The 24,956-nt window shown below is 44.6% G+C and overlaps 1 protein-coding gene and 1 long non-coding RNA gene across 4 annotated transcripts in view; one reads left to right on the top strand and one right to left on the bottom strand.

Moving 5' to 3' along the window:
* The window catches only part of LOC142571363 (arylsulfatase B-like), a 132,269-nt gene extending 121,152 nt beyond the window's left edge, over positions 1 to 11,117 (top strand). For all 3 annotated transcript variants that reach the window (XM_075679647.1, XM_075679649.1, XM_075679648.1), the window contains exon 12: positions 10,872 to 11,117. In XM_075679647.1, the coding sequence (XP_075535762.1) occupies positions 10,872 to 11,000 (129 nt within the window). In that variant the 3' untranslated portion in view covers positions 11,001 to 11,117. The remainder of the gene's footprint in view (positions 1 to 10,871) is intronic.
* LOC142571367 (uncharacterized) lies at positions 56 to 24,956 on the bottom strand. Its single transcript, XR_012825864.1, has 3 exons — positions 24,743 to 24,956; positions 515 to 651; positions 56 to 415 (listed from the first exon to the last, which is right to left on the bottom strand). It is a non-coding gene; the product is annotated as an uncharacterized LOC142571367 (long non-coding RNA).

The raw sequence follows: 24,956 nt of genomic DNA, 5'->3' as shown, positions 1-24,956 counted from the left end.
TTTCCAGCAGACAAGCAAAGAAAGACTTCGCACTTGCGACAGCAAACTCGAAAGATCGAATTGCATCCATGGTTTTTATATCGTTGAGCGAAGTTCGTAGCGACGTGCCTTGGCCAGCGGTTGACGGCATCATACATACCTTGTGGAGTTTGTGGGTATTGCTTATATCTTTGTGAACTTGGCTGGCTCGCTGAACATTTCTTCTGTATAGATAATTCAGAAAGTACTCAAGAGGCTCCAGCGGAGCGGTCGCTTCTTCGTGATTGAATGTGCAATCGGTGCTTATAGGCGTAAAATCTTTGTTAATCCATTTCACTTCTGCTTTCTTTTTGCGCTTAGGTTGGAGTGGCTGGGGCGGTAGGTGGTCTACGACCTCGCCAGCCGTGCCTGTTGCCGGTCGTTCGCTCTCTTGAGGCTGTGTTAGGGCGGATTTAAAAAAAAAAAGAGAAAAAGGAACGCGAGAATTAGTCAACGAATGGCATTACTGCAGTATTTTTAAGAAACGGACACTTACTGTTACTTCAACAGTCTCATCCAGCTCATCGTACGATAAGTCGCCATTCGACATACTTCCATCGGCAATTTTTAATAAAAATTGTCCAGCTGATGACGGCGTTACTTTTATTCTTGAGCGGGAGTGGTCTTCGAGACCTACAAGATGCAAAACACAAGTACAACGGGCATAAGTCGCGTAAGCAACCTCCGTATGTTTGCTAGAATTACGGGCATTGAGGCGCGCTGTGCACGTTTGTGTACGCATATAGCCCAGACCCCTCGTACGCCTGCGGACGCGCGCACGCTGGTCCGCGTGTTGCCAGGTCGGACGAGGCGGCGTAGCCCAAGGTTAGAGAAACTGTAGCCCAAATGTGGCTAAACACAAAAAGGAGGGGTAAAAATGTAGCTAAATATAGCTATTTTTATTTGCAGTTTCATTTGCACAGACATTTTCGCATTACGTCAATCCTTTTTTTGCACAACCCGTCGTAGCAAATGTCCGTGACACCATGACCGTCGACCCTTGACATCAACAACAGCTACATGATGCTTGCACACAAAACACTTTCTGGTTGGCCCCGGAAACTCTCAAGACCCAGCTAATCGCTGCAGAGGGAGAAAAAAAATCGACCAGGCGGCGCTGCCGATAAAGCAACCATATAATTCCTCCACTCCGCAAGGCTGCCCGTCGTGCGCGCACAATTACCCGCTACAGGTCCCGTGGTGAGCACACATCTAACCGATGAACTTCCTGTAAATCCTATCACGATGCTTTCATTATATGACAGATAGCACTCAATATTATTTTTAGTTATATACAGGAATATTAACCATGAACTCTGCTTTTTAGCTGTCACGAACGCAAAATAATGTTCAGCAACATGCGCCTGGGCTGGCCTCGAGTAGTTGCATGCACTCCCGCTGCTTATTTTCGAACCACGGTGGAAGCTACAGTTTCCCTTTTCAGGGCTAGCATTGTTTTTACTTATAGTACATCACGGCAGTATTAAATCTGGCCAGGACGCGTTCATCTGCATCGAATTTTTCGTAGCATCCATACGTGCAAAGTCATTTCTAATGTTCGCATTGCCAGTTTATTTCTGTGATCGGACTTACTCAAGGAGACCAGGCTAAAAGCACGCTCTACAGCAGCGTTCGACACAGGCAAGCGCAAAGGCATGCCAAAATTGATTTCCACAGGTTTGGAAGGAGAGGCTCTCGAGCAGCGTTTTTTTTTTTCTCAGCGGTTGCTAAAATTCCACCCTCATTTTAGGTTGCGAGGGAGGGCGAGGGGAGCGGAGTTGCGAATAGGGGTGGGAAAGAGGTGGATTTGCTTTCGCCCGCCTGATGAATTGCGCTGATTAGCTATCGGGTGCCTCGATGCCACGCTTCTCCGTGGGAGGCGGCTCTGATATCGAAGCACCCTACTGCCACCGAGGCCGGCTTTAAGGGCTACAACACACGTGCACCAAGGATCAAAGTCACGGGCTCAGACAACGGCGCAGAGGGTGGATGGCAGGGGAGCATTTCGCGCAACCGCACACGCACCGCTGCTCTGTCGGCTCCGCCAGCTAAAGCATAGCCTTCGAGATTTGTTTCTACTAGATGCAAGCCACTTTTAGCGCGCGGTTGGGCACCACTTAGAGCCCATAGGGTTTCATACAATAATCACTATAGGAAACTCTGGCGCCAATGTCTACGGGAGCTGCAATGGGAGTGGTTGAGCCAGCATGGGAATTATGGGATTTGCCTCAATTTTGTCCTTCTGGCTTCAAGCTACTTCGTGACTTTGTAAGCTCGTCATTGTCAACAATGTACTGCCTGATGTAGAGAAATTTTGAGGAAGTGAAAAAAAGAATAAAGAGATGTATACAAAATGCTAAACTGAAAAGCATGTATAACACGCCTGAGTAAGTCAAGCAGTTTAGTTAACTATTTGTCACCGCCTTGTTTCAAAAGGGATGCGAGTAAATCATCATACTCATTGAATTCTGGGGTTTTACGAGCCAAAACCACGGAGGATTAATTTTGACCGCCAAGGAACATGGCCACAATGCACGGGATACGGGCATTCTTGCATTTCGCCCCTACCGAAATGCGGCCGCCACGGCCAGGATTTGATCCCGCGACCTCGTGCTTAGCAGCGCAACACCATAGCCGCTAAGCCACTGCGGCGGGTTTATCCTCATCGACAGCAGCTGTAGATCGTAACGTTATATAAACTGGGTGTATGCGAGTATTCGAATACTAATCGAATAGGCCTTGGCTGTTCGCTTAGCATTCGTGTATGGCTATTTCATGTCGCCTCTTTTTTTTTTTTATGTATCCGGGATAGACACTCATTTAGGTCTCGAAGGAGGCAGAATGGTGGTTGTGAGGACTGTTTCGAATGATCTTGCTGCATGATACTAGTGTATAGCTGGGACTGTTACGCGGGGGTACAATTGACATGGACCAGGTAACTTCGGCTCCTCAATAATTTTGAGTCATGCATTAAGGACGCCTGACTTTTAGGCAGCCTATATCAATTTATTCTGGTTTATTATTTGACCAGTCTCCTATGTTTTCATCCCTTTGTAACAATTTGTGGGAACACAGCACTCCACGTGCGTATGGTAACTTATGTTGTTCCCTTGTAAGATTAGTCATTGCCATGGTGTCCTAGATAACTGAAAGCTGTCATTTATCATTTACACATGCTTCTCAGTCGCCCGAACGTCTAATTGTGAACGGCATTACATGCATCTGTCAATGTATATACGTAAGTCTGAGTTCTTTTCTTATCAAACAGATTCCAAGCAAACTTCATACTTTATGTTGCTTTGAAATGGGGGAGTATCATACGAAGCCAACAGATAATGAAGGCAAGAAAAGCTTGGGGGAAACTATTTGTAGCTTTAATTTAGCTGTATAAATGATAAATTAAAGGGAAATGAAAGTGGACGAGTAAACAAGTTGCCGCTCGTAAGAGCAGCGTGATGCGAAGGTTGTGAGTTCAGCGCCACCAGCGGCAAGTTGTTTTTTCGCTCACTTTCATTTTCCTTTATCATTTCTACAGTTGAAATAAAACTGCAAATAACTTCTCCTTTGCTTGCCTTGGCTTCATTATCTGTTTGAAAGCGGGCACTTCCGGCTGCACGCTGGAAAGTCCACCAAAACTGCAGATGCAGCTCAGTTTTCCTTTCTTAATCGAGCGGCCACGTAACTCCTTCTCGGGAACCGCGCTGTAGCAGACGGCGCGCGCCCTCGCACGCCCCCGCTGCGGGGGGCTCACGTCGGGCGGCTGTCGGTTTGCGCTCCTTGCATCGTGGCGAGCGTTATTATCGGTGTGCGACCGCTATATACGCATTTGAAAACACGGCAGCTTGCTATACTTAAAATGCGGGCGAGGGTGACGTCCGCGTTACTAAAATCAGCCGCGCCCAACGGTTGGGGCACCTTACGGCATGAAATCGTTGGATTAGCAAATTCTGGAACTATTGAATCTTCGCGCAGAGATAACAGTGTCAGTATCTTATCACCATAAAAAATCAAATCAAACCACCTACAGGTATAACTGTCGAATTTCAATCACGACTCATCATAGAGATATGTTCGTGAAAATGGCCTTGGTCGAACGTGCGCAGCCATTTCAATACCAATAGAACACTGACTTGAAATTTTTCTAAAGGACTGTGTCACTTCTATTTCATTTTCAGGCTGCTTCTAAATTAAAGCTACACTATTACTCGTTTGCCGGCAGGACCGAAACGGCCGATAGTTTATATTTGAAGAAATGAGGACCACTTTTTGGTGACGTGTACCGAAAATTTTAATTGTGGATAGGTTGCTTATGTGCTCTGAAAACAGTTACTAAATACTCGCCTTCTCGCAATGTTTATCCGTTGTAAGCGTCATTTAGTTGTTTTCCCCCAGTATCCTCGGTAAACCATGCGCGGCACTGTGTTTATATTTATTCCAAGTACGAAGCAGTTTTCTGAGTGGCGAACGATAAATGCTTATTCTGTGTAGGTTCATTACAGCCTTTCTAGAAAGTTACTCATTCTGGGTGTCATACTGCCGCTAATCAAAATGTTTCCCAGACTCCTGAAACAACATCACGAGATACGCAGACTTGAAATTTCGTGAAAATAGGGGAAATTGTAAGCGCAACGCGTTGACGAAACTTTCACTTTCCTGCGCGTTAAATGCAGGTGTAGCAGACATTTACTAAACCTTCGTTTTTCCACGTGTCCTTATGCATCATTCGATATGCGTTGTTTGTTTCTCCTGTTTCCTCGGTGAGCTACACAAGACATCTTGTATATATCTGAGTAAAATTAAGGCATGGTATGGGTACTGTGCAAGCAATGTTCCAAATAGGTCGGTTTCCCTACAGAATACGTATGCAAGTGGTCTACAGCAGTATTAGTCTTTTGTACGAGCGGTGTAAGGCTTAGACGGCTGCGCTGGCATAATTGCAACTACAATTGAGGTAAAATATTTCGACCACAAGGTAAACAATACGCAAAGTTTATTTGAGATGGCAAATGCGTGTTGATCAAATAAAACTTCAAACAGACTTGTAGGAGAGGCCTTCGTCCTGCAGTGGACATAAAACAGGCTCATGATGATGATGATGAAACAAGCAATCGACAGTATCACGCTGCTGTTATTAGCTAGGTTTCCCGATGTCCCAAGCGAATTCAGCGTTTCAGATATGTTATACGTTGAAGGAATAGGCAGCACTTTAAGTGCAATGTGTCGCATAGTTTTAACATTTCTGGCTCATTTTGAAATGTTACGAATAATTAGTGAAACCTCAATTTGTTTCTATTTGCTTTTTCATGCGTGATATATTAAGTTCGCCTGGTGTCCTTACTGAAGGCCTCTTCTTTATGTTTGGTGACTGTAAGGACAACGTAATGGGTGATGTGTAGGTGAAGTTCAATAATATAATAATAATAATCAGCCTGTTTTATGTCCTCTGCAGGACGAAGGCCTCTCCCTGCGATCTCCAATTACCCCTGTCCTGCGCCAACCGATGCCAACTAGCGCCCGCGAATTTCCTAATTTCATCGCTCCACCTAGTCTTTCGTCGTCCTCGATTGCGTTTTCCTTCTCTTGGTACCCATTGTGTAACCCTAGTGGTCCAACGGTTATCTAACCGGCGCGTTACATTACCTGCCCAGCTCCATTTTTTCCTCTTGATGTCAATTACAATATCGTCTATACCCGTTATCCCTCTGATCCAAACCGCTCTCTTTCTGTCTCTTAAAGTTATGCCGAGCAATCTTCGTTCCATCGCTCTTTACGCGGTCCTTAACTTGTTCTAAAGCTTCTTTGTCAGTCTCCAAGTCTCTGCCCCATAAGTCAGCACTGGTAAAACGCACTGATTGTACACCTTCCTTTTCAATGATAACGGTAAGCTTCCAGTCAAGAGCTAGCAATGTCTGCCGTATGCGATCCAACCGATTTTTATTCTTCTGTGAATTTCCTTATCATGATCAGGGTTCCCTGTGATTAATTGACCTAAGTAAACGTACTCTTTCACAGACTCTAGAGGCCGACTGGCGATCGTGAACTCTTGTTCCTTTGTCCGGCTATTTATCATTATCTTTGTCTTCTGCAAATTAATCTTCAACCCTACTCTTACACTCTCTCTGTTAAGGACCTCAATCATTTGTTGTAACTCGTCTGCATTGTTGCTGAATAGAACAATGTCATCGGCAAACCGAAGGTTACTGAGATATTCGCCGTCGATTTTTACTCCTAAGCCTTCCCATGTTTAATAGCTTGAATACTTCTTCTAAGCACGCAGTGAATAGCATTGGAGACGTTGTGTCTCTCTGTCTGACCCCTTTCTTTATAGGTATCTTCCTGCTTTTCTTGTGAAGAAGTAAGGTAGCTGTGGAACCTCTGTAGATATTTTCCAAAGTATTTATGTAAGCGTTCTGTACTCCTTGATTACGTAGTGCCTCTGTGAGTGCTGATATTTCTACTGAATCAAATGCATTTTCGTAATCTATGAAAGCCATATAGAGAGGCTTATTGTACTCTGCGGATTTCTCGAAAACCTGATTGATGACATGGATGTAATCCATTGTAGTAGAGTACCCTTCCTGAAGCCAGCCTGTTCCGTTGGTTGACTAAAGTCCAGTGTTGCCCTTATTCTATTGGACATTATATTGGTAAATATTTTATGTAGTACTGGAAGTAAGCTAATGGGCCTATAATTTTTCAGTTCTTTAGCATCTCCCTTTTTGTGGCTTAGTATAATGTTTGCATTTTTCCAGTTTTCTGGAACCCTTGCAGTCGAGAGACACTTCATATAAAGAGCCGCCAGTTTTTCAAGCATTATGTATCCTCCATCTTTGATTAAATCGACTGTTATTTCATCTTCTCCTGCCGCTCTTCCTCGTTTCATGTCATGCAAGGCCCTTCTGACCTCATCGCTAGTAGCAGGAGTTCCTGTATCCTGTTCATTATACTGTTTCTAATTGAGGTATGCTGACTCCTCCGGGTACTGTACAGGTCAGTACAGAATTCTTCCGCTGCTTTTGCTATATCTTCGAGATTGCTGATGATATTACCCTGCTTATCTTTAAGTGCATACATTTTGGTTTGTCCTATATGCCAAGTTTCTTTCTCACCGATTTCAGGCTACGTCCATATTTTACGGCCTCGTCAGTCACTCTCACGTTATAGTTTCGAATATCCCTTATTATGGATGGGTACTTAAATGATATTGCGCGACAAAAAAAAAACGACACGGACGTGAGAGAAGACGACACACCAAGCGCAAAGTTTCAACTAAGTTTATTGTGCCACTGAATCTATTTTATACATGGGAAACAGTGTAGACCGCGCATGCGCTTACAAGAAGAAAGAAGTGCGAATTCATGTAACATAGTTACGAGTCATGTGATGCCGCCTCCAAGAAACTTAGTTCTTTTTCTGTGAGAGCCAGAGACGGGAAGCTAACACACTTATCACCCAATTTCGCGATCATCTGCGCTTCAGATATTTCACGCATGAGCTGCGTGCTGCCACGGGAAACAATCGTGCATTGATCCTCAAGAGGTTTGCATCCATGATCGCGACAGTGGATCGCCAAGAAACCGCCAGAGCCGTTTTTTACATTGTTGCTGTGTTCGCGGAGCCGATCATTGAGGCAACGCCCAGTTTGTCCGATATATTTCTTCCCACACGAAAGCGGAAGGTTGTACACTAGCCGGTGGACACACTCGACAAACTTTTTGCGGTGATGCTTTCTGCACTTATCGGGAGGGACGGCATTTGGATCCGTCAGCCTGCAAAGCCTGCCGAGCTTGTTGGGAGCAGAAAAAACAGCTCTTACATTCGCCCTTGGGCCATCTTTTTCAACTTATGGGATATCCCGTGCATGTAAGGTATCACACTTACTTTAGGGCGTATGCCGGAAGGAGCATCGGCAACTGACTTCTGCGTGCTGGATCGCGCTTCTCTTAAAATGCGTTCCGCAACAGACGCTAGCACCACCCTAGGATATCCAGCCAAGGACAAACGTAGAGTTTGCTTATCAAAGCTTACGTTCACTACATGACAGCAAGACTTGCTAAGGGCGTTCTTGAAGCACAAACTGATGCCCTTAGCAAGTCTTGTCTTTTTTGTCGCGCAATATCATTTAAGTAATGGATTACCAACTTGCCCGGAATGCTGCTCTCATAGATGGGTAATTCGGGCTTTCGCAATAAATGACGTATCCAAGCACTCTAGAGTTTTATGAGCGTGCCTAACAAGCGGGGCAGTATTGAGCCCACTGCTCTAGATGAACTGTATGATCGACCAAGACCAAATTCAGCGAAAATTGGTGGTATGCTATGGAAACTCTGCGCGAAGTTAAATGCGGTTGGATCAAAGACAGCGTTTGTAAAATACTTATTTGTAAATACTTATTCATGTGTTAGTGCGTGTGATATAGCAGCTAGCTATGCTTCCTAGTTTCCCGATATAGCTGTAGTTTACAATAGGTCTATATTTTGTGCAAGGGGGGGGGGGTCAAGGTAAGTGCAATGTGCGACAAAACTTTTACCCTCCTGGTCCAGTTAGAACAGCTACAAATAATTACTGGGCCGTCATTTTCTTCCCCCTGTTTTCACGCGTCGTAAGAGGTTCCATCTTAGTTTCAGCGATGTCCTCGGTGAACTAAGCAAGACATTTTGTTTACATTAGACAAACATAAAGGGCGCGTTATGGGCAATATGTGGGTAAACTTCAGACAGGGGACTAATTATTACATTTGCTATAAATTACGCGTGCGAGCAATTCGGAGCATAACGAATGTGTTTCATGAACAAAGCAGGATTTATCCCACTGCCCTGGCAGAACTGCGGACTCAACCAATATAAAATCTAGCGAAATATAATTGGGGGGGGGGGGGGGGAGGACACCATGGTAAATGCTATGGTGAAGTGACATGTGTTGATGAAATACTGGCTTTTTTAAAAATTCCCAACAAGAAGTGCTCCAAAGCATTACATGCGGGCAAGGTTTCAAACGGAACAGTCATATGCGGGCAACTTTTTAAGGTATGCGATATAATTGCAGGAAACTGGCACTTTTATTGCAACCGTCCGAAAGAAACAGCTTTGCTGGAATTCGGTTGTAATGCACCAAGGTCGCACACATGTGCTGTATTTTTTCTTGTGAATATTGCATGTCATTTTAGTTGATTGTACTTCGTTGTGTATAACCTCGGCAATACTTTTACCTAAACTAGCGATACATTTGTGCCGTAGACATAAACACAAAACATTTCTTTGTTTAATTTTTAAAATTGTTCCTAGCAAATGTGCATTTTTATGTGCGCTGTACTGCTGCTACTGGGCGGGATCGGGGACCTCTGTCAAACACTCACTGTCTTTTGTCCCTGTATCATCTTGAGATTTTATATAGTTGTAAGAAATAAATGCAAATTCAAATAATTTATTTTTGGCCCCCATAGTTCACCGTGTGTGATTGATAAACAGGTATATCTCTGTTAAATATAAAAAATAACTGACAGATGCATTTCCAGGCTCTTTTACTTATTGTAGTAGTAAATCACAATACATATTTTTTTTCAAGGAAGAGTTCTGTAGGTCCGGTGCATAGGTAGTTAACAAAACGAAGGGGCACACTTACGAAAATTGCATGTTCATTGGGTTCACGTTTCGGCCATGGCACAGCCTTGGTTTACGCTGACGAAGGCCGCGCCAAGGCCGAAGCGGTAAACCAATAAACATGCAATTTTCGTAAGTGTGCACCTTCGTTTTGTAACTATATATATATATATATATATATATATATATATATATATATATGAGGACGACTCAGATAGTCATTGCCCCTATTTTTTATTAGCCAAAATAAGGTGCATGAAGGTAAATACAAATATACGTACTATTCTAAGTACCTTCACTATTTTTCCTCATAGTCCCCACAATAGTTCAGACATTTGTCCCATCGCAGCACTAAATTTGACATGCCCCTGTGGTAGAATTCGCCCAGCTGACTGTGGAACCACCGTCGGACTGCTGTCTTGGCTTCATCGTTGCACGTGAATCGCTGTCCTGCCAGAAATTTCTTCATTGGGCCGAAAACATGGAAATCACTAGGGCGAGGTCCGGACTGTATGGTGGGTGGTCCAGACTCTCCCAGTGAAATTACCGGAGCTCGTCGGCGGTTTCGATTGCCACACTTCGTTGCTCGTAAGCCGTGGACGTGTGAAGCACAACCACCATCTTCAGAAACTGACAGTAGCGCCGTGCCGCGGAGCTGCCGGCAGATAAGGCCGGGCCAGTCCAAGAAAGGTCCACCGCTAGTAATGGATATGCTGACCTCGCATTTACAGACGGCAAATTTGGCTAAAAGAAAAATAGGGGCACGGACATTCTGATTCGCCCTCGCATATATATATATATATATATATATATATATATATATATATATATATATATATATATATATATATATATACAGTGAAGTAGACGCGCGTATGAAGCGGTTTATTGACGTTTCGGCCGGGGTAGATTCTGATGAAGGCCGGACCCCGGCCGAAACGTCAATAAACCGCTTCATACGCGCGTCTTTTTCACTGTGAATTTTACCCGGACTCAGAATTGCTTTTTTTCTGGTATATATATATATATATATATATATATATATATATAATATGAGAGAGAGAGAGAGAGAGAGAGAGAGTCATATGGTTTGCAGTTTGCTACCCACCCCCCACCCCTCCACTCGAGAAATGGTAGACCAATGTGCATGAACACGAAATGCACTCATTTCCATACTGCTCCTCTTCGCACCAACTAGCCCATTACTATTCGCATGTACCGATGAGTGCGCTTCTTTGTTTGTTTTTTCTTCAGGTACTCGATTCAATGAACAGGGCCTTGGAAGAGTACAGAGCGCAGACTGTTCCTCCTCTCAAACCTGCTGTGGACCCGACCTCGTTTCCCGAAAACCACAACGGGACATGGGCCCCCTGGGTCGACTGAATGGACCCGAACTGCCTTGCAAAACTCGCCCACTCGTGCACATTTTCACATTTATAGCCTTTTCATTGCACCTGGTCGCAGAGATCTTCCACGCCATGCCACAGAACGCAGCTAGAGGTGGACCGGACATACTGCAGTGCTTCTGAAACGATCGCCGGAATATGATTGCTAAGGCAATCAGGTTTTCAAGATGCCGCCGAGAGAACTCAAGCGCCGGAGCATGTGACTGCCGATGACGTGGAGGAGCTTTGTGGGACCTCATGTGCTATGCAGATAGAAAGGAGGTGAAGCCTGTCCCATATTGTGTGATGCGAAGCGCTCTGACGAGCGGCGCCGCACCATTGAGAGGCAAATGGTTTGTTCGACACGTGACTGCTGTCGCGTTGCCATTAGACAGATGCAGCACCACCGCAGCCGTCACGCAGGGCTGGTTTTAAACGGCGGTAGGAAACTTCTGGTTCGGGGTCAACTACGATTTCTCTACTCAAATACGTGTTACTCAGTAATGCTCTCAATAAACAGTCCGAGCCAATTCAAACGAAATTTTATTTGTTTAAAAGAGGAGGAGGAGAAATAAACTTTATTAGTAGAAATGAGCCGACGGTAAAATCGTCCGAGGTGGGCGGCGTCCCTAGTCCAGGATGCCGTGGGCCTGAGCCGATAGCTTGGCCCTGCTCACCAGGCGATGCTGGTCTTCAGGGCTCGAGCTTGTCAGCTGGGCCTCCCACTGCTCGACGGTTGGTCCGGTGATGGGCGGTGTCGATGGGTTTTGTTGACATTCCCATACCATGTGGTAGACGGTATTGGGCGCATTTGTGAGTATAGCCCGTAGGATACATGGCGTGTAGCAGGGTGCCGTGCGGGAATGTGCCGGTCTGTAGTTTTCGGAAGATCACCGCCTCTTCTCTTGTCAGCTGGGGATGCGGGGGTGGATAGATCCTCCTACCCAGTCTGTAGTGGCTCAGGATATCGGCGTATCTTTTCGGGATGCTATCTTGTTGGTCTACCGGTGTTCGTGAACCCGATGGGATATCCCGGAGAATGTGATCTCGGGCAGCGGCATTAGCCGCTACATTACCCGCCAGGGACTCGTGTCCCGGGGCCCAGACAATGTTCAGTTCTGGAAATTTGTCTCGTTTTTCGAGGATGCTCAGGGCTTGTTTGGAAATGCGGCCCGTTTGGTAATTTCTACATGCAGTTTGTGAGTCGGTGATGATTGTGATTTGATCTTCCTCTCGCTGGCTCGTAGTGGCCGCCAGGGCTACCGCCGTTTCTTCCGCGCAGTCGATGTCTGGAGTGCTTAACGAGGCCGCTGCTACCTCTTGTCCTTGGCCGTTGGTCACGCTGATAGCGTGGGCCGCTCTGTTCTTGTACTTTGCCGCGTCGGTGTATCGGACTTCTCCTTGTTTTGGTCCTTCGTAGGCCTTACGTAGAGCTTTCACTCTCGCTCGCCCCCTTTCTCTGTGGTATTCACGGTGCATGTTTCTCGGGATGCTGGCCACCGTGATCTTCTCCCTCAGGGGTAGAGGAACCCGCTGTTTTGTGGACTCATATGCGAAATCAATTTAAGTTGCACCAATGGCTAGAAGCAGGATTTTCATTTAAAGCCTGAATGTTTAACAAAAAGTGCCGAAAACATGTTTTTAAAGAATGAAGCCGTGAAGTTATAAATCTAACTCTGCTCGGAAAACAGAGTTCTGTAAACTGTGCAAGTTAGATAGCCCGAGGCGGGCAAACTTATCAGATGTAGTAGCACACGTGAGGTTGTTACAATCGTTACAAAGGTTTCTTAAGCAGTGGTAAACACGAATATTAGTGATATATAGTTCAGAGCGGTCTGTGATAAATCAATTCTGTCCGCTTTAGATCTCTGAAGAGGTACAGTTTACATAATTATTTTTATTGCTAATCTATAGTGGTTTAAGCTTGACACCTGTTTCAATTTTATTTTCAATAGTGAAGTACTCAGTGGGGCAAATAAAAAAAGTCGCAGTTTCGCCCGAAAGGCGAAGCATGGATTGCAACAGCAAATTAGTAGACAGCTATACGAAGTAAGTATAGTAGATTTATCGGCTGTATAAACTTGTAAACATTTGCTTGCTAAATAAATTCACGAAAACATTCTTAAAAGTGTCCTCAAAGTCGAAGATGTAACGATTGAAAGGATTCACAGATTGGGCAGGCCAGCAGCTAAAAAAACCAGACCGGTTATTTTGAAGCTCCTGGACTACCGCGACAAAACACAAATCCTAAGCAACTGCTATAAGCTGAAGGGGAGCAGTTTTTCAATCGGCGAAGATTTTTCATGGCGTGTAAGAAACATCAGGAAAAGACTGTGGACCTACGCGAAAGCTAGAAAATAATCTGGGGACAAGGTATCGCTATCCTACGACAAACTGCGTATCGATGATGGCCTCTACCGATGGGATGACGAAACAAATGATGTGGCCCTAATACAACCACATTCAGCTACCTCGAGCAAAAAAAAAACCAGGAAGCAGAAAGGCAACCAACACGCACTCGGCACAACGCGCTACGTCCGAAATAACTTTCTGCAATATTAATGCACGTAGCATACTAAAGAAAACTGACTTCCTTGAAGCATTACTTCTTGGTATCGAATCAGATTTTGTTGCTCTAACTGAGACCTGGCTAACAATCGATATCAGGGATGCTGAAATCAAAACACCAAACTACGTAATCGTACGGAAGGACCGATTAACACGTGGTGGTGGCGTCGCCTTATTGATTAAAAAGGAAATCCCTTATATCGTATTACCTGATGTCACAGGAGTGGAAGGAATTTTTTGTAAACTAACATTTTCTACATGCAATATTGTCGTCGGCTGTATTTATCGTAGTCCCTCATGTGAGGTTGAAGTGATAGAAAGACTGTGTTTGTATGCGCAAAATAACGTTTTAGGTTCCAGACTAATACTTCTAGGGGATTTTAACTTGCCTGATGTGAACTGGCAAACATTTGAATACCACTCACCAAGTGCTGATATGCTTTTCGAACTCATGCTTTCATTGAATCTCAGCCAAATCGTAACAGAGCCCACACGTGTTCAAGGAACTACTTCTAACACTTGATTTAGTTTTTTTGAGCCATCATATCCCGTTAGAGCAAACGCATCTTGAATTCATTGATGGCCTGTCTGATCATAAGATTACTTTATGTGTTGTACCTGCTCAGAATACATTTTCTTCTCAACCACGCATTACTTACCCGGACTTCAGTAGAGCAGACGATACGAGTATTATTGACTACTTATCTAACGAATTTACCGCCTTTGAAGAACTTTCAATGCGTTCCACTACAAACATCGAAACATTGTGGCATGATTTCAAAAAAATTATGTTTCATTGTATTTCTGAGTATGTACCTTCTAAAGTTAAAGAAACGGGGAAGCACAATCCCTGGATCTCACGTGACATCATTCATGCCAAACGTAAAGTCAAGCGTCTGAAAAAATCAATGAAAATAGAACCTGAACCTTCATCTCGAAGTAATCTTACTCTAGCTATCCAAGACATGAAATCTAAAATAAAGACAGCGAAGTCAAACTTTTACACAAACACACTTCAAGGATTCCTAAGAAATTCACCGAGCAAATTCTGGAACTACCTTAAACCTAAGGCATCAAGTGATCCCCAAATGTCGCCCGAAGCTAGCAAACAAAGCGCTAATTCACCAAATAACTATTTTTCTTCTATCTTCCCATCTGACGATGGGAAACTGCCCCAAATTGACATCACCGTTAACAGAACACTGAGCCCCCTCACCGTCACGGAGGCCGGAGTACTGAACCTTCTCCTAAACCTGGACACAAAAAAAGGGCCAGGCCCGGATAAAATACCTAACACTTTCTTGAAACGATACGCAGAATGGATGACGAAGTACCTTTGTATAATATTTAACAAATCATTATCATCATCTGTTCTTCCACAGGATTGGAAATCTGCAAAAGTTGTCCCAATACATAAGTAAGGCTGCAAAGACGACCCGTCCAACTTTCGGCCGATTTCGCTTACGAGTACTGTGTGCAAGCTTCTAGAGCACACCATACTAAAACACATAACCGTTTTCTTAGAAAAGGAGAGCATCATATCACCATATCAACATGGCTTTCGCAGAGGCCTTTCTACAATCACTCAACTACTGGAACTAACCCACGACATATCATTTAATATCGACCAACAAAGACAAACCGACCTCATCCTACTCGATTTCTCGAAGGCATTTGATCGGGTATCACACAAAAAGCTCATAAGGAAACTTGAGATTACATTAGGTACAGGCCCCATAATTGACTGGATTTGCGACCATCTTACTAACCGTACCCAGTTTGTGGAAGTGAACGGACAGATTTCCCAGACAGCCCGGGTAACATCGGGAGTCCCCCAAGGAAGCGTTCTGGCTCCCCTTTTATTTCTAATTTTATTAATGACCTACCCACAAGAATCACAGGAAACATTAGGCTATTTGCAGACGACTGCATTCTTTATCGAAATATTAACTCGCATGATGACCACATAACATTAAACAACGACTTGAAAGCTGTGTCTAACTGGTGTGCCCACTGGCAAATGACTATCAATACTAAGAAATCTGCTGTTCTTTCAATCACCAGAAAAAAAAGTAACTCGAGCTTTATGTATACCGTTAACGACGTGCCACTAATACGAGTTCATGAACACAAGTACCTCGGATTAACGTTAACACATGACTTCAGATGGAACTCCCATATAAATAACGTTACAGCAACTGCAATGAAACGCCTTTTCTTTCTTGGAAGACACCTCCGACTAGCACCACCCGATACAAAACTTCTGGCTTACAAAACTTTCGTCAGGTCAGTCCTTGAGTACGCAAATGTTATCTGGTTCCCATACACTAAACAACTAATTAAAAAACTAAAAGGTGTACATAGGAAAGCTCTACGGTATATATACAATAAACATAAATTAACAGACTCGCCCACCGAACTACTTAACAAAGCCGGAATCCTAACAGTACAAAACCGAGCTGTACTAGCCCGTTCTAAACTTATGTACCAGCTCTTACACAACAAGCTTAATATTGATACCTCTAGATACATCTCCAGAAATGAAACACGGCCAACGCGGCATAAAAACACACAAACACTCAATGAGCATTCTTTTCATACCGATTGCTTTAAGAATTCATTATTTCCTTTAGCGATAATTAGAGAGTGGAATAAACTGAGTGAATCCATTAGTAACAGCCCCTCATTAGATACATTTGCTAATTCAGTGGAAGAACATCTCCTTGCCTTACAGCTCTGAATTACATACTCAGGTTCATTACCGATCTTCATAGCCTAACACTTTAATCTATGAGTGTTCTTTTTGTATGATGCATCATACGCATGACTGCATCCTGTTTGTCATGTTCATTATTTATTTATTTTATTTATTTATTTACACAATACTGCAGGCAGCAATGCTGCCCAAGCAGGAGAGGGTTTACAAAAGATGCTTTGTCAACATATTTTCAAATGAAACATAAGAAGTGCATGCAACAACACATTCCGGTAAATGATTCCATTCTTCGCTCGTAAGTGGAAAAAATGATTTCTGAAAGATTTTAGTTCGAGCAAAGCATGACTGAACTACTTTAGAATGAAAAATACGCGACGACCTTTGTGGAGCATGGGTAATATATGTGGCATTTGCTAAACCAGTTTCATTATGATACAACGAGTAAAAAAATTTCAACCTGGCGATTTTGCGGCGCACGTGGAGCGGATCCAGTCCAAGTTGGCCTAACATGCCAGAAACTGATGAAGATGTTTTGTAATCAGAGCAAATAAACCGTGCAGCCAGGCGCTGAATTCGTTCAAGTTTGTCAATTTCCTTTTTAATGAACGGATCCCACACTATGGAAGCATACTCTAGGACTGGGCGTACGAGGGAACGATAAGCCTGTAGCTTGACAGATGAAGGGGACATTTTTAGCTTTCTACGTAGAAAGCAAAGTTTTTTGAAAGCTTTGTTGCATATGTTGTTAATATGGGTGTCCCATTTGAGGTTGCTGTTAATTGTTATGCCTAAATATTTAACAGAAGTAATTGATTCAAGGTTCCGATTGCCAATGTGGTAAGTATAAAGTAGTGGTTTTCGTTTCAATGTTATTGTCATTGACACTGTTTTGGAAAAATTTATTTGCATTCCTCTATCGTCGCACCAGCCCGCGAGTTTACAAAGACTGTTGTTAAGTGTATCCTGGCATGAGGAACTCCTTACAGTAGAATAAATGACACAATCATCAGCAAAAAATTTCACCTTGACATTAGGATCCAAATTTTTAGCAATATCATTTACATAGATAAGGAACAGCATGGGTCCCAACACTGACCCCTGTGGTACACCGGATAAAACAGGCAGGCTATTAGATTTCACACCATCGATTTCCACAAATTGAACACGATTCGCCAAATAAGCTTGAATCCAATGTACTATATTATATTAGGTATTTTATATCACATGTGTTTTCAGGTGTTATTTTTTTTCCTTGTTTGGTTTCTTGTTTTCTCAGATTCTTCTGTTATAGTATATTGTACCCAAATATTGCATTTGTGATGAACTACTTAATTCTTTAGTTTAGCGAAGCCAAAACCTTTGCAATAACACACCTGTGATTATATAATGTATTTATATTCTCTGTTCGTAAATACTACCATATGTACTTGCCCTTCCTGTTATAATCCCAAGAGGGATTGACAGTATGTGAAATAAATAAATAAATTAATTAATTAACAAGCATGGTGTCACGTGCGCATAGGTGAACATGAACGCATCTCACTTGATCGGAACCTCACTGTCAACACGCTGGCGGGGTGAAGCGCGGCAGCAGCAGCGAGCGAATTGACCTTCGTGCTGCGTCTCGCTTCAAGGCGACCTATACGTCGAAAGCACAGCGCACACGAAGCTACCAGCACTTGGCGCACTTTGTACACACTCTTAAAAACGTTTACACCCTTTGGGGCGTATCTTGTCCCCCAACAATAATTGCCATCCGTCTTGCCCGCATTTCCTTTCTTTAACGGCGCGAACCCGGTACTTCCAAGTCACGAACGGCATGCGCGTCATCAGCGAGAGATAGCATTCTCGACAGGAACGTAGCGAGCGCAGCATTTTCAAGAAAAGAAGCGCAAGCAAGGCAGATGACGATTATTGTTGTGGGACAAGTATACACATACGAGGTGTTTTAAGAGTGCACATCGCAGATTCACGCCGAGACCCGCGCGACCACGCACTATGTCCGCATCGCAGATTGCTTTCAAAATATCGGCACCCGACCGCTCGCCGTGCTGTACGCAGCAGCCGCCGGAGTAGAACGCCCCCCGCGAGATTGAGCCGCGATCATCGGCTGACGCTCGCAAGCTTTCACTCGCACATACCGATGCACGTACTACAGCATAGGGCGCGCGGCGACGGTGTTATCGCCCTTGGACTTTATACGGAACATCACGCCGACGTCGACGGCAACAGTGCGTCTGGAGTGTCCATATAGTTTCTGTCGCAATAAAGTATACCAGCAAATGCGAGAGAAATTAGCTAGCATTACGTCGCACCTCTCTGAGGTCCCAAATCAATTATTTAAACTGCGTTCACCACACTGCAAAGCGTTGTTCAGGAGCGCACTCAACACACGTCCTGGCAGTTGGAGGAGCAAAGTGCAACTGGCGGTGATCCGGAGGAGACCACCGCCAGTTAATGAACTCATCCTTACCGGCAGCAATCTATCTTTTCGTCCACTTTCATTGATGTTTTCATCAATTTCCACATTTCAAGAGCCCCTCTGTCGCACTTGCTTACATTATATATATATATATATATATATATATATATATATATATATATATATATATATATATATATATATATATATATATCATCAGCCTGGCTACGCCGACTGCAGGGCAAAGGCCTCTCCCATACTTCTCCAACTACCCCGGTTATGTGCTAATTGTGACCATATTGTCCCTGCAAACTTCATAATCTCATCCGCCCACCTAACTTTCTGCCGCCCCCTGCTACGCTTCCCTTCTCTTCTCTTCTCTTGCAACCTTTTTCGCCTTGTAACGTTGCGAAATAAAGTTGCTTTGATTTGATTGATGCATCCAGTCGGTAACCCTTAATGACCATCGGTTATCTTCCCTCCTCATTACATGACCGCTGGATACATGACAACTGATTCCACAAAACACTGCTTCAATTCATACACAACACAGGCCTCACAGCAGACATATAATACACATATACGCACCAAGAATTATGCCTTAAGGGCAAGTCTTTATCGCAATAAAAAAAATGTCCTGCCCATGCCGATTTCTTTTTCTTGATTTCAAATAAGATGTCATTAACTCGCGTTTGTTCCCTCACCCAATCTGCTCTTATCCCTTAACGTTACACCTATCATTCTTCTTTCCATAGCTCGTTGCGTCGTCCTCAATTTAAGTAGAACCCTTTTCGTACGTGAGTACTGGTAAGACAAAACTGTTATACACTTTTCCATACATATGTTGTTACGAGGAGAAAAGACGCTTGACAATATGTATACAAGATATATACAACGGGCCGAAGACAGGCATACAAGATGATGGCCCGTGCGCACGACCAACGGCGATCGTTGTTCGCTCCTGCAGCGCCTCGTAGCACGACCCCGGCGGCGAAGGCGCTGTCCCGGTGCTTGGTACGTTTGAGTGATATCGCTTCAGTCGAGCGACGTGAACGATATTAGAGGAGGATCGCGGTGTGGAGTTATCGAGAGGTTGTAACTCGTAGGTCACGTTTGTCACTTCACGCGCAAGACACGGTATGGACCTGAGTAGGGTGAAATCAGCTTCTCACAAAGACCAACTCGCCGTCCTGGTTTCCAAAGAAGCACGATGTCACCAGGGTTAAAGTGCGCATCGCGGTGAGAGCGTCATATATGCGTCGTTGCTTTTCTTGGGAAGTGGCAGGCGTGCAATCTCACGTGCCTCGGTCTCTCTAGATATGGCATCCAGGGCATATTCTGACGTTGTATCGAGAACGGCTGAGAAGATTGTGTCAATCTGTAGTATATGGTCTCGTCCATACAAGAGAAAAAATTGAGAGAAATCAGCAGTATCAGGGCGGGACGTATTGTAGGCCAATGTGACGAACGGTAGAGCGGCGTCCCAGTCACGGTGGTCGGTGGAGACTTACATAGCCAGCATTTCTGTGATAGTCCTATTGAGCCACTTGGTGAGGCCGGTGGTCTGAGGGTGATACGCCGTTGTAAACTCATGCTTTGTAGCGCAGGTGCGCAAGATGTCCTGGACAACCAGTGAGAGAAAGCAGCGGCCCCGGTCGCTAAGGGATTGTCGGGGAGCGCCGTGGTGAAGTATCAATGCGTGGAGAAGGAAGTCAGCGACGTCGGTTGCACAACTGGTAGGGAGAGCCCGCGTAATCGCGTACCGTGTGGTATAGTGCGTAGCAACTGCTATCTACTAATTCCGACTAAGCGATAGAGGAAACGTGCGGAGGATATCAAGGCCAACTCGAAAGAATGGCGAAGATGGTATCTCAATGGACTGAAGACGGCCAGCTGGTAGGGCTTGCTGGTTTTTTGCAGTGCTGACAGGATTTACAGGAGGCGACGTAACGGCAAAGGAACGGTAAATACCGTGCCAGGAGAAATGACGCCGAACGCGGTCATATGTCTTTGAGACTTCCAGATGACCAGCGGTTGGGACATCATGCAACTGTGCGAGCACAGTCTCATGCATATGCTTGGGAACCACCAGGAGCAGTTCAGGGCCATCAGGGTGCATGTTGTAACGGTACAATATGCCATCTTGTAGCACAAACATACGCGAAGAGGGTGAAGTTGGAAGGTCCGTCAGGCTGAGGATGTCTATCAGGTAAGGGTCGCGTCGTTGCTCACCAAACGCCGTAAGCACGAGGACGCAAGTTGACTCGCCGGTCTCAGGACGGCCTGGTGGGTCTACTGGATGACGTGACAAGCAATCAGCGTCCTCATGGAGTCGGTCTATCTTATACATCACCGTGTAAGAGTATTCTTGGAGCCGTAGAGCCCACCGACCGAGACGTTCAGTTGGATCTTTTAAAGACGAAAGCCAGATAGGGCGTGGTGATCGGTGATAACCGTGAAAAGCCGTCCGTAGAGGTAGGGGCAAAATTTACCTACTCCCCAAACGAGGATGAGGCATTCACGTTCGGTGATCGAGTAATTGCGTTCGGCTGGTGACAGAAGGCGGCTAGCGTACGCATGGTCGACAGCACGGTCGCAACCGCGCTGTCGCGCAACCGACAAAAGTCGCGTCTTTCTTAAGAAGTTACGTTAGAAGGCTTGCGATGTCAGCAGGATTTCGCACGAATCTGCTGAAGTAGGAGCAGAGGCCTACAAAGCTGCGAACGTCAGTTGCACAGGTGGGCACAGGGAAATCAGTGACCGCACGAACTTTCTCCGGATCGGGACGAACACCGGAAGAGTCGACGAGGTGTCCGAGGTCAAAAGGGTGGCAGTTTTGGCGAGTTGGTATGTCATGACTTTTTAGGCTTGTAGAGCAGCTAAGAACGAGCAAAAAAGGAAAGTGGAAAGGGTAATGAAGTGAAGTGCAATAACCTGAGCGCTCACTCTGTTCTCCGTTCCTTTTCATTACTCCGTTCCTTTTCATTACTCCGTTCCTTTTCATTACCCCTTCCACTTTCCTTTTTTTGCTCGTTCTGAGCTGCGCTACAAGCCTAAAGAAGAGGTGTCCGAACACAGTAAGTTGCCGGCGGCCGAAGTGACATTTCGTCGAATTGAGCTGAAGTCTCGCCTTGCGGAAAACTGAAAGAACTGTCGAGAGACGCTCGAGGTGTGTGTCAAAAGTCGGCGAAAGGACAATGACATCATCGAGGTAGCACAACCAGATTGACTACTTTAAACCATGAAGAAGGGCCTCCAGCATTCGTTCGAACGCGGCGGGATCATTGCATAACCCGAATGGCATCACCTTAGAGCTCACCAGGTGTAACAAACGCCGTCTTTTCACGATCCATGTCGTCAACTGCAATCTGCCAATACCCGGAACGAAGGTCTATCGAAGAAAAATACTTGGAACCACTGAGGCAGTCAAGGGCGTCATCTATTCAAGGTAAGGGGTACACGTCTTTTTTTGTTACTTGGTTAAGATTATGGTAGTCGATGCAGAAGCGCCAGCTGGGGGTTGTCTTTTCTAACGAGCACGACAGGAGATGCCCATGGGCTTGAAGAAGGTTCGATGATATCACGGGCAAGCATTTTGTCAACTTCCTTTTGTATAACTTGGCGCTCAGCGGAGGAGACACAATAGGGACGTGGGTGTATGGGTTTGGCATTGCCGGTGTGAATCCGATGCTTGGCAAGTGCTGTTTGGCCCAGTGGTCGGTCATTGAGAAAAAAAATGTCCTGTTACGACATAAGAACACACCGAAGAAAGTGTACGTGTTCGGCCGGAAGGTCAGTGGCGATCATTTTCGTTATGTTATCTAACATCGTGGGGTTCGAATCAGTAGCAGCAGGAGGCGGTGCAGCAGGCTCAGTTAAAAGGAAGCGTTAGCTCGGGCCCAACTCCGACTTGGCCTATTCAATAAGATGTAAAACGCAAAAACGTTTTTCTGGGCCGATTTTAATGAAATCTGTTGCATTTGATAGTGGAAGTTAAATTCTGGTGACTGTTGGAAGCGTAATTTCGATTTAGGGCCTAAATTTTGTTAAAAGGATTTCCAAAAATTCGAAAGTTAGAAAAAAAATAGACGCACGAAGTTTACAAATTAATAGCTCATCAAGAATAGATACCGCGGTTCTGTAAACGGCATCCACTAGATCATTGAAAGCGTACAAATTTGATATGTCATTTTACAGTTTACGTCAATTTTTTACGTTGTGTACAAGGGTTCTGCAAAAGCTATATTTCCATATTACTAAGATTTTTGACATTCATGTGTAACATATGAATTTTGTCCGCTTTAGATTCACTACTACATGCAATTCACATAAATGTTATATCATTTTTCATTGCTAAGTTGCAGAGCTGTAAACTTGACAGTTTCGTTTTGTGAATTTTTTTTGCCACTTTTTAATAAAAACTTGACGACCTAAATCAAGAATTTGAAACCAACAGTCACTAGATTTTAAGTTCTCTTTTTTTAATTCAACCAACCTCGCCAAATTTGGTGCAGTGGTTGCCGAGAAAAACGAATTCTTCTTTTACATGTATTTAGATGTAACCGACCTAAAACTTTTAAGACGGAAACATGATAGTCGGAGGTTGGAGCTAGGGTTGCAAGAGTGATACCCTGGGGTATCACTTGAGGAACGCCAACATAATCTAAATCCATAAGAATGGAAACGTCAAAGACTTGAAAAATTATAGACCGATCAGTTTACTGTCCGTTACCTGCAAAGCATTTACTAAGGTAATTGCAAATAGAATCAGGAACACCTTAGACTTCTGTCAACCAAAGGACCAGGCAGGATTCCGTAAAGGCTACTCAACAATAGACCATATTCACGCTATCAATCAGGTGATAGAGAAATTTGCGGAATATAACCAACCCTTATATATAGCTTTCAATTGATTACGAGAAAGCGTTTGATTCAGTCGAAACCTCAGCAGTCATGGAGGCATTACGGAATCAGGGTGTAGACGAGCCGTATGTAAAAATACTGAAAGATATCTATAGCGGCTCCACAGCGACCGTAGACCTCCATAAAGAAAGCAACAAAATCCCAATAAAGAAAGGCGTCAGGCAGGTAGATATGATCTCTCCAATGCTATTCACAGCGTATTTGCGGGAGGTATTCAGAAACCTGGATTGGGAGGAATTGGGGATAAGAGTTAATGGTGAATACCTTAGTAACTTGCGATTCGCTGACGATATTGCCTTGCTTAGTAATTCAGGGGACCAATTGCAATGCATGCTCACTGACCTGGAGAGGCAAAGCAGAAGGGCGGGTCTAAACATTAATCTGCAGAAAACTAAAGTAATGTTTAACAGTCTCGGAACAGAACAGCAGTTTACGATAGGTAGCGAGGCACTGGAAGTGGTAAGGGAATACATCTACTTAGGGCAGGTGGTGACCGCGGATCCAGATCATGAGACTGAAATAATCAGAAGAATAAGAATGGGCTGGGGTGCGTTTGGCAGGCATTCTCAGACCATGAATAGTAGGTTGCCATTATCCCTCAAGAGAAAAGTGTATAACAGCCGTGTCTTACCAGTACTCACCTACGGGGCAGAAACCTGGAGGCTTACGAAAAGGGTTCTGCTTAAATTGAGGACGACGCAACGAGCTATGGAAATAAGAATGATGGGTGTAACGTTAAGCGATAAGAGCAGATTGAGTAATGGAACAAACTCGAGTTAATGACATCGTAGTTGAAATCACGAAAAAGAAAAGGGCATGGGCAGGGCATGCAATGAGGAGGGAAGATAACCGATAGTCAATAGGGGTTACGGATTCCGAGAGAAGGGAAGCGTAGCAGGGGGCGGCATAAAGTTAGGTGGACGGTTGAGATTAAGAAGTTTGTAGGGACAACATGCCACAATTAGCCCATGACCGGGGTAGTTGGAGAAGTATGGGAGAGGCCTTTGCCCTGCAGTTGGCGTAGCCATGATGATGATGATGATGATGATGGTGATGATGATCACTTGAGGGCATAGTCCAAATGGCACAATAGGGAAACATGCGGCATTACCTTTTATACTGATGACAGAGTGCGGGAATGACATTCTGCGAACAGAAGACGGTAGCGTTGGGCGGCACGATGTAATCGCCGTCGTCCACAGGTGGATCAGAGGAGACGTGGATATCCGTCACGGCTAGATGTGGTAGACGAATGTAATCGGCGGAACACAGCCAACTCGGCGCAGCATCAGAAGCCTCAACGGCATGAGGTAAGGCAAGCTGGA

The sequence above is a fragment of the Dermacentor variabilis genome, chromosome 2, assembly GCF_050947875.1.
Source record: "Dermacentor variabilis isolate Ectoservices chromosome 2, ASM5094787v1, whole genome shotgun sequence".
NCBI lineage: Eukaryota > Metazoa > Arthropoda > Arachnida > Ixodida > Ixodidae > Dermacentor > Dermacentor variabilis.
This window is presented reverse-complemented; position numbering and strand designations above follow the sequence as displayed.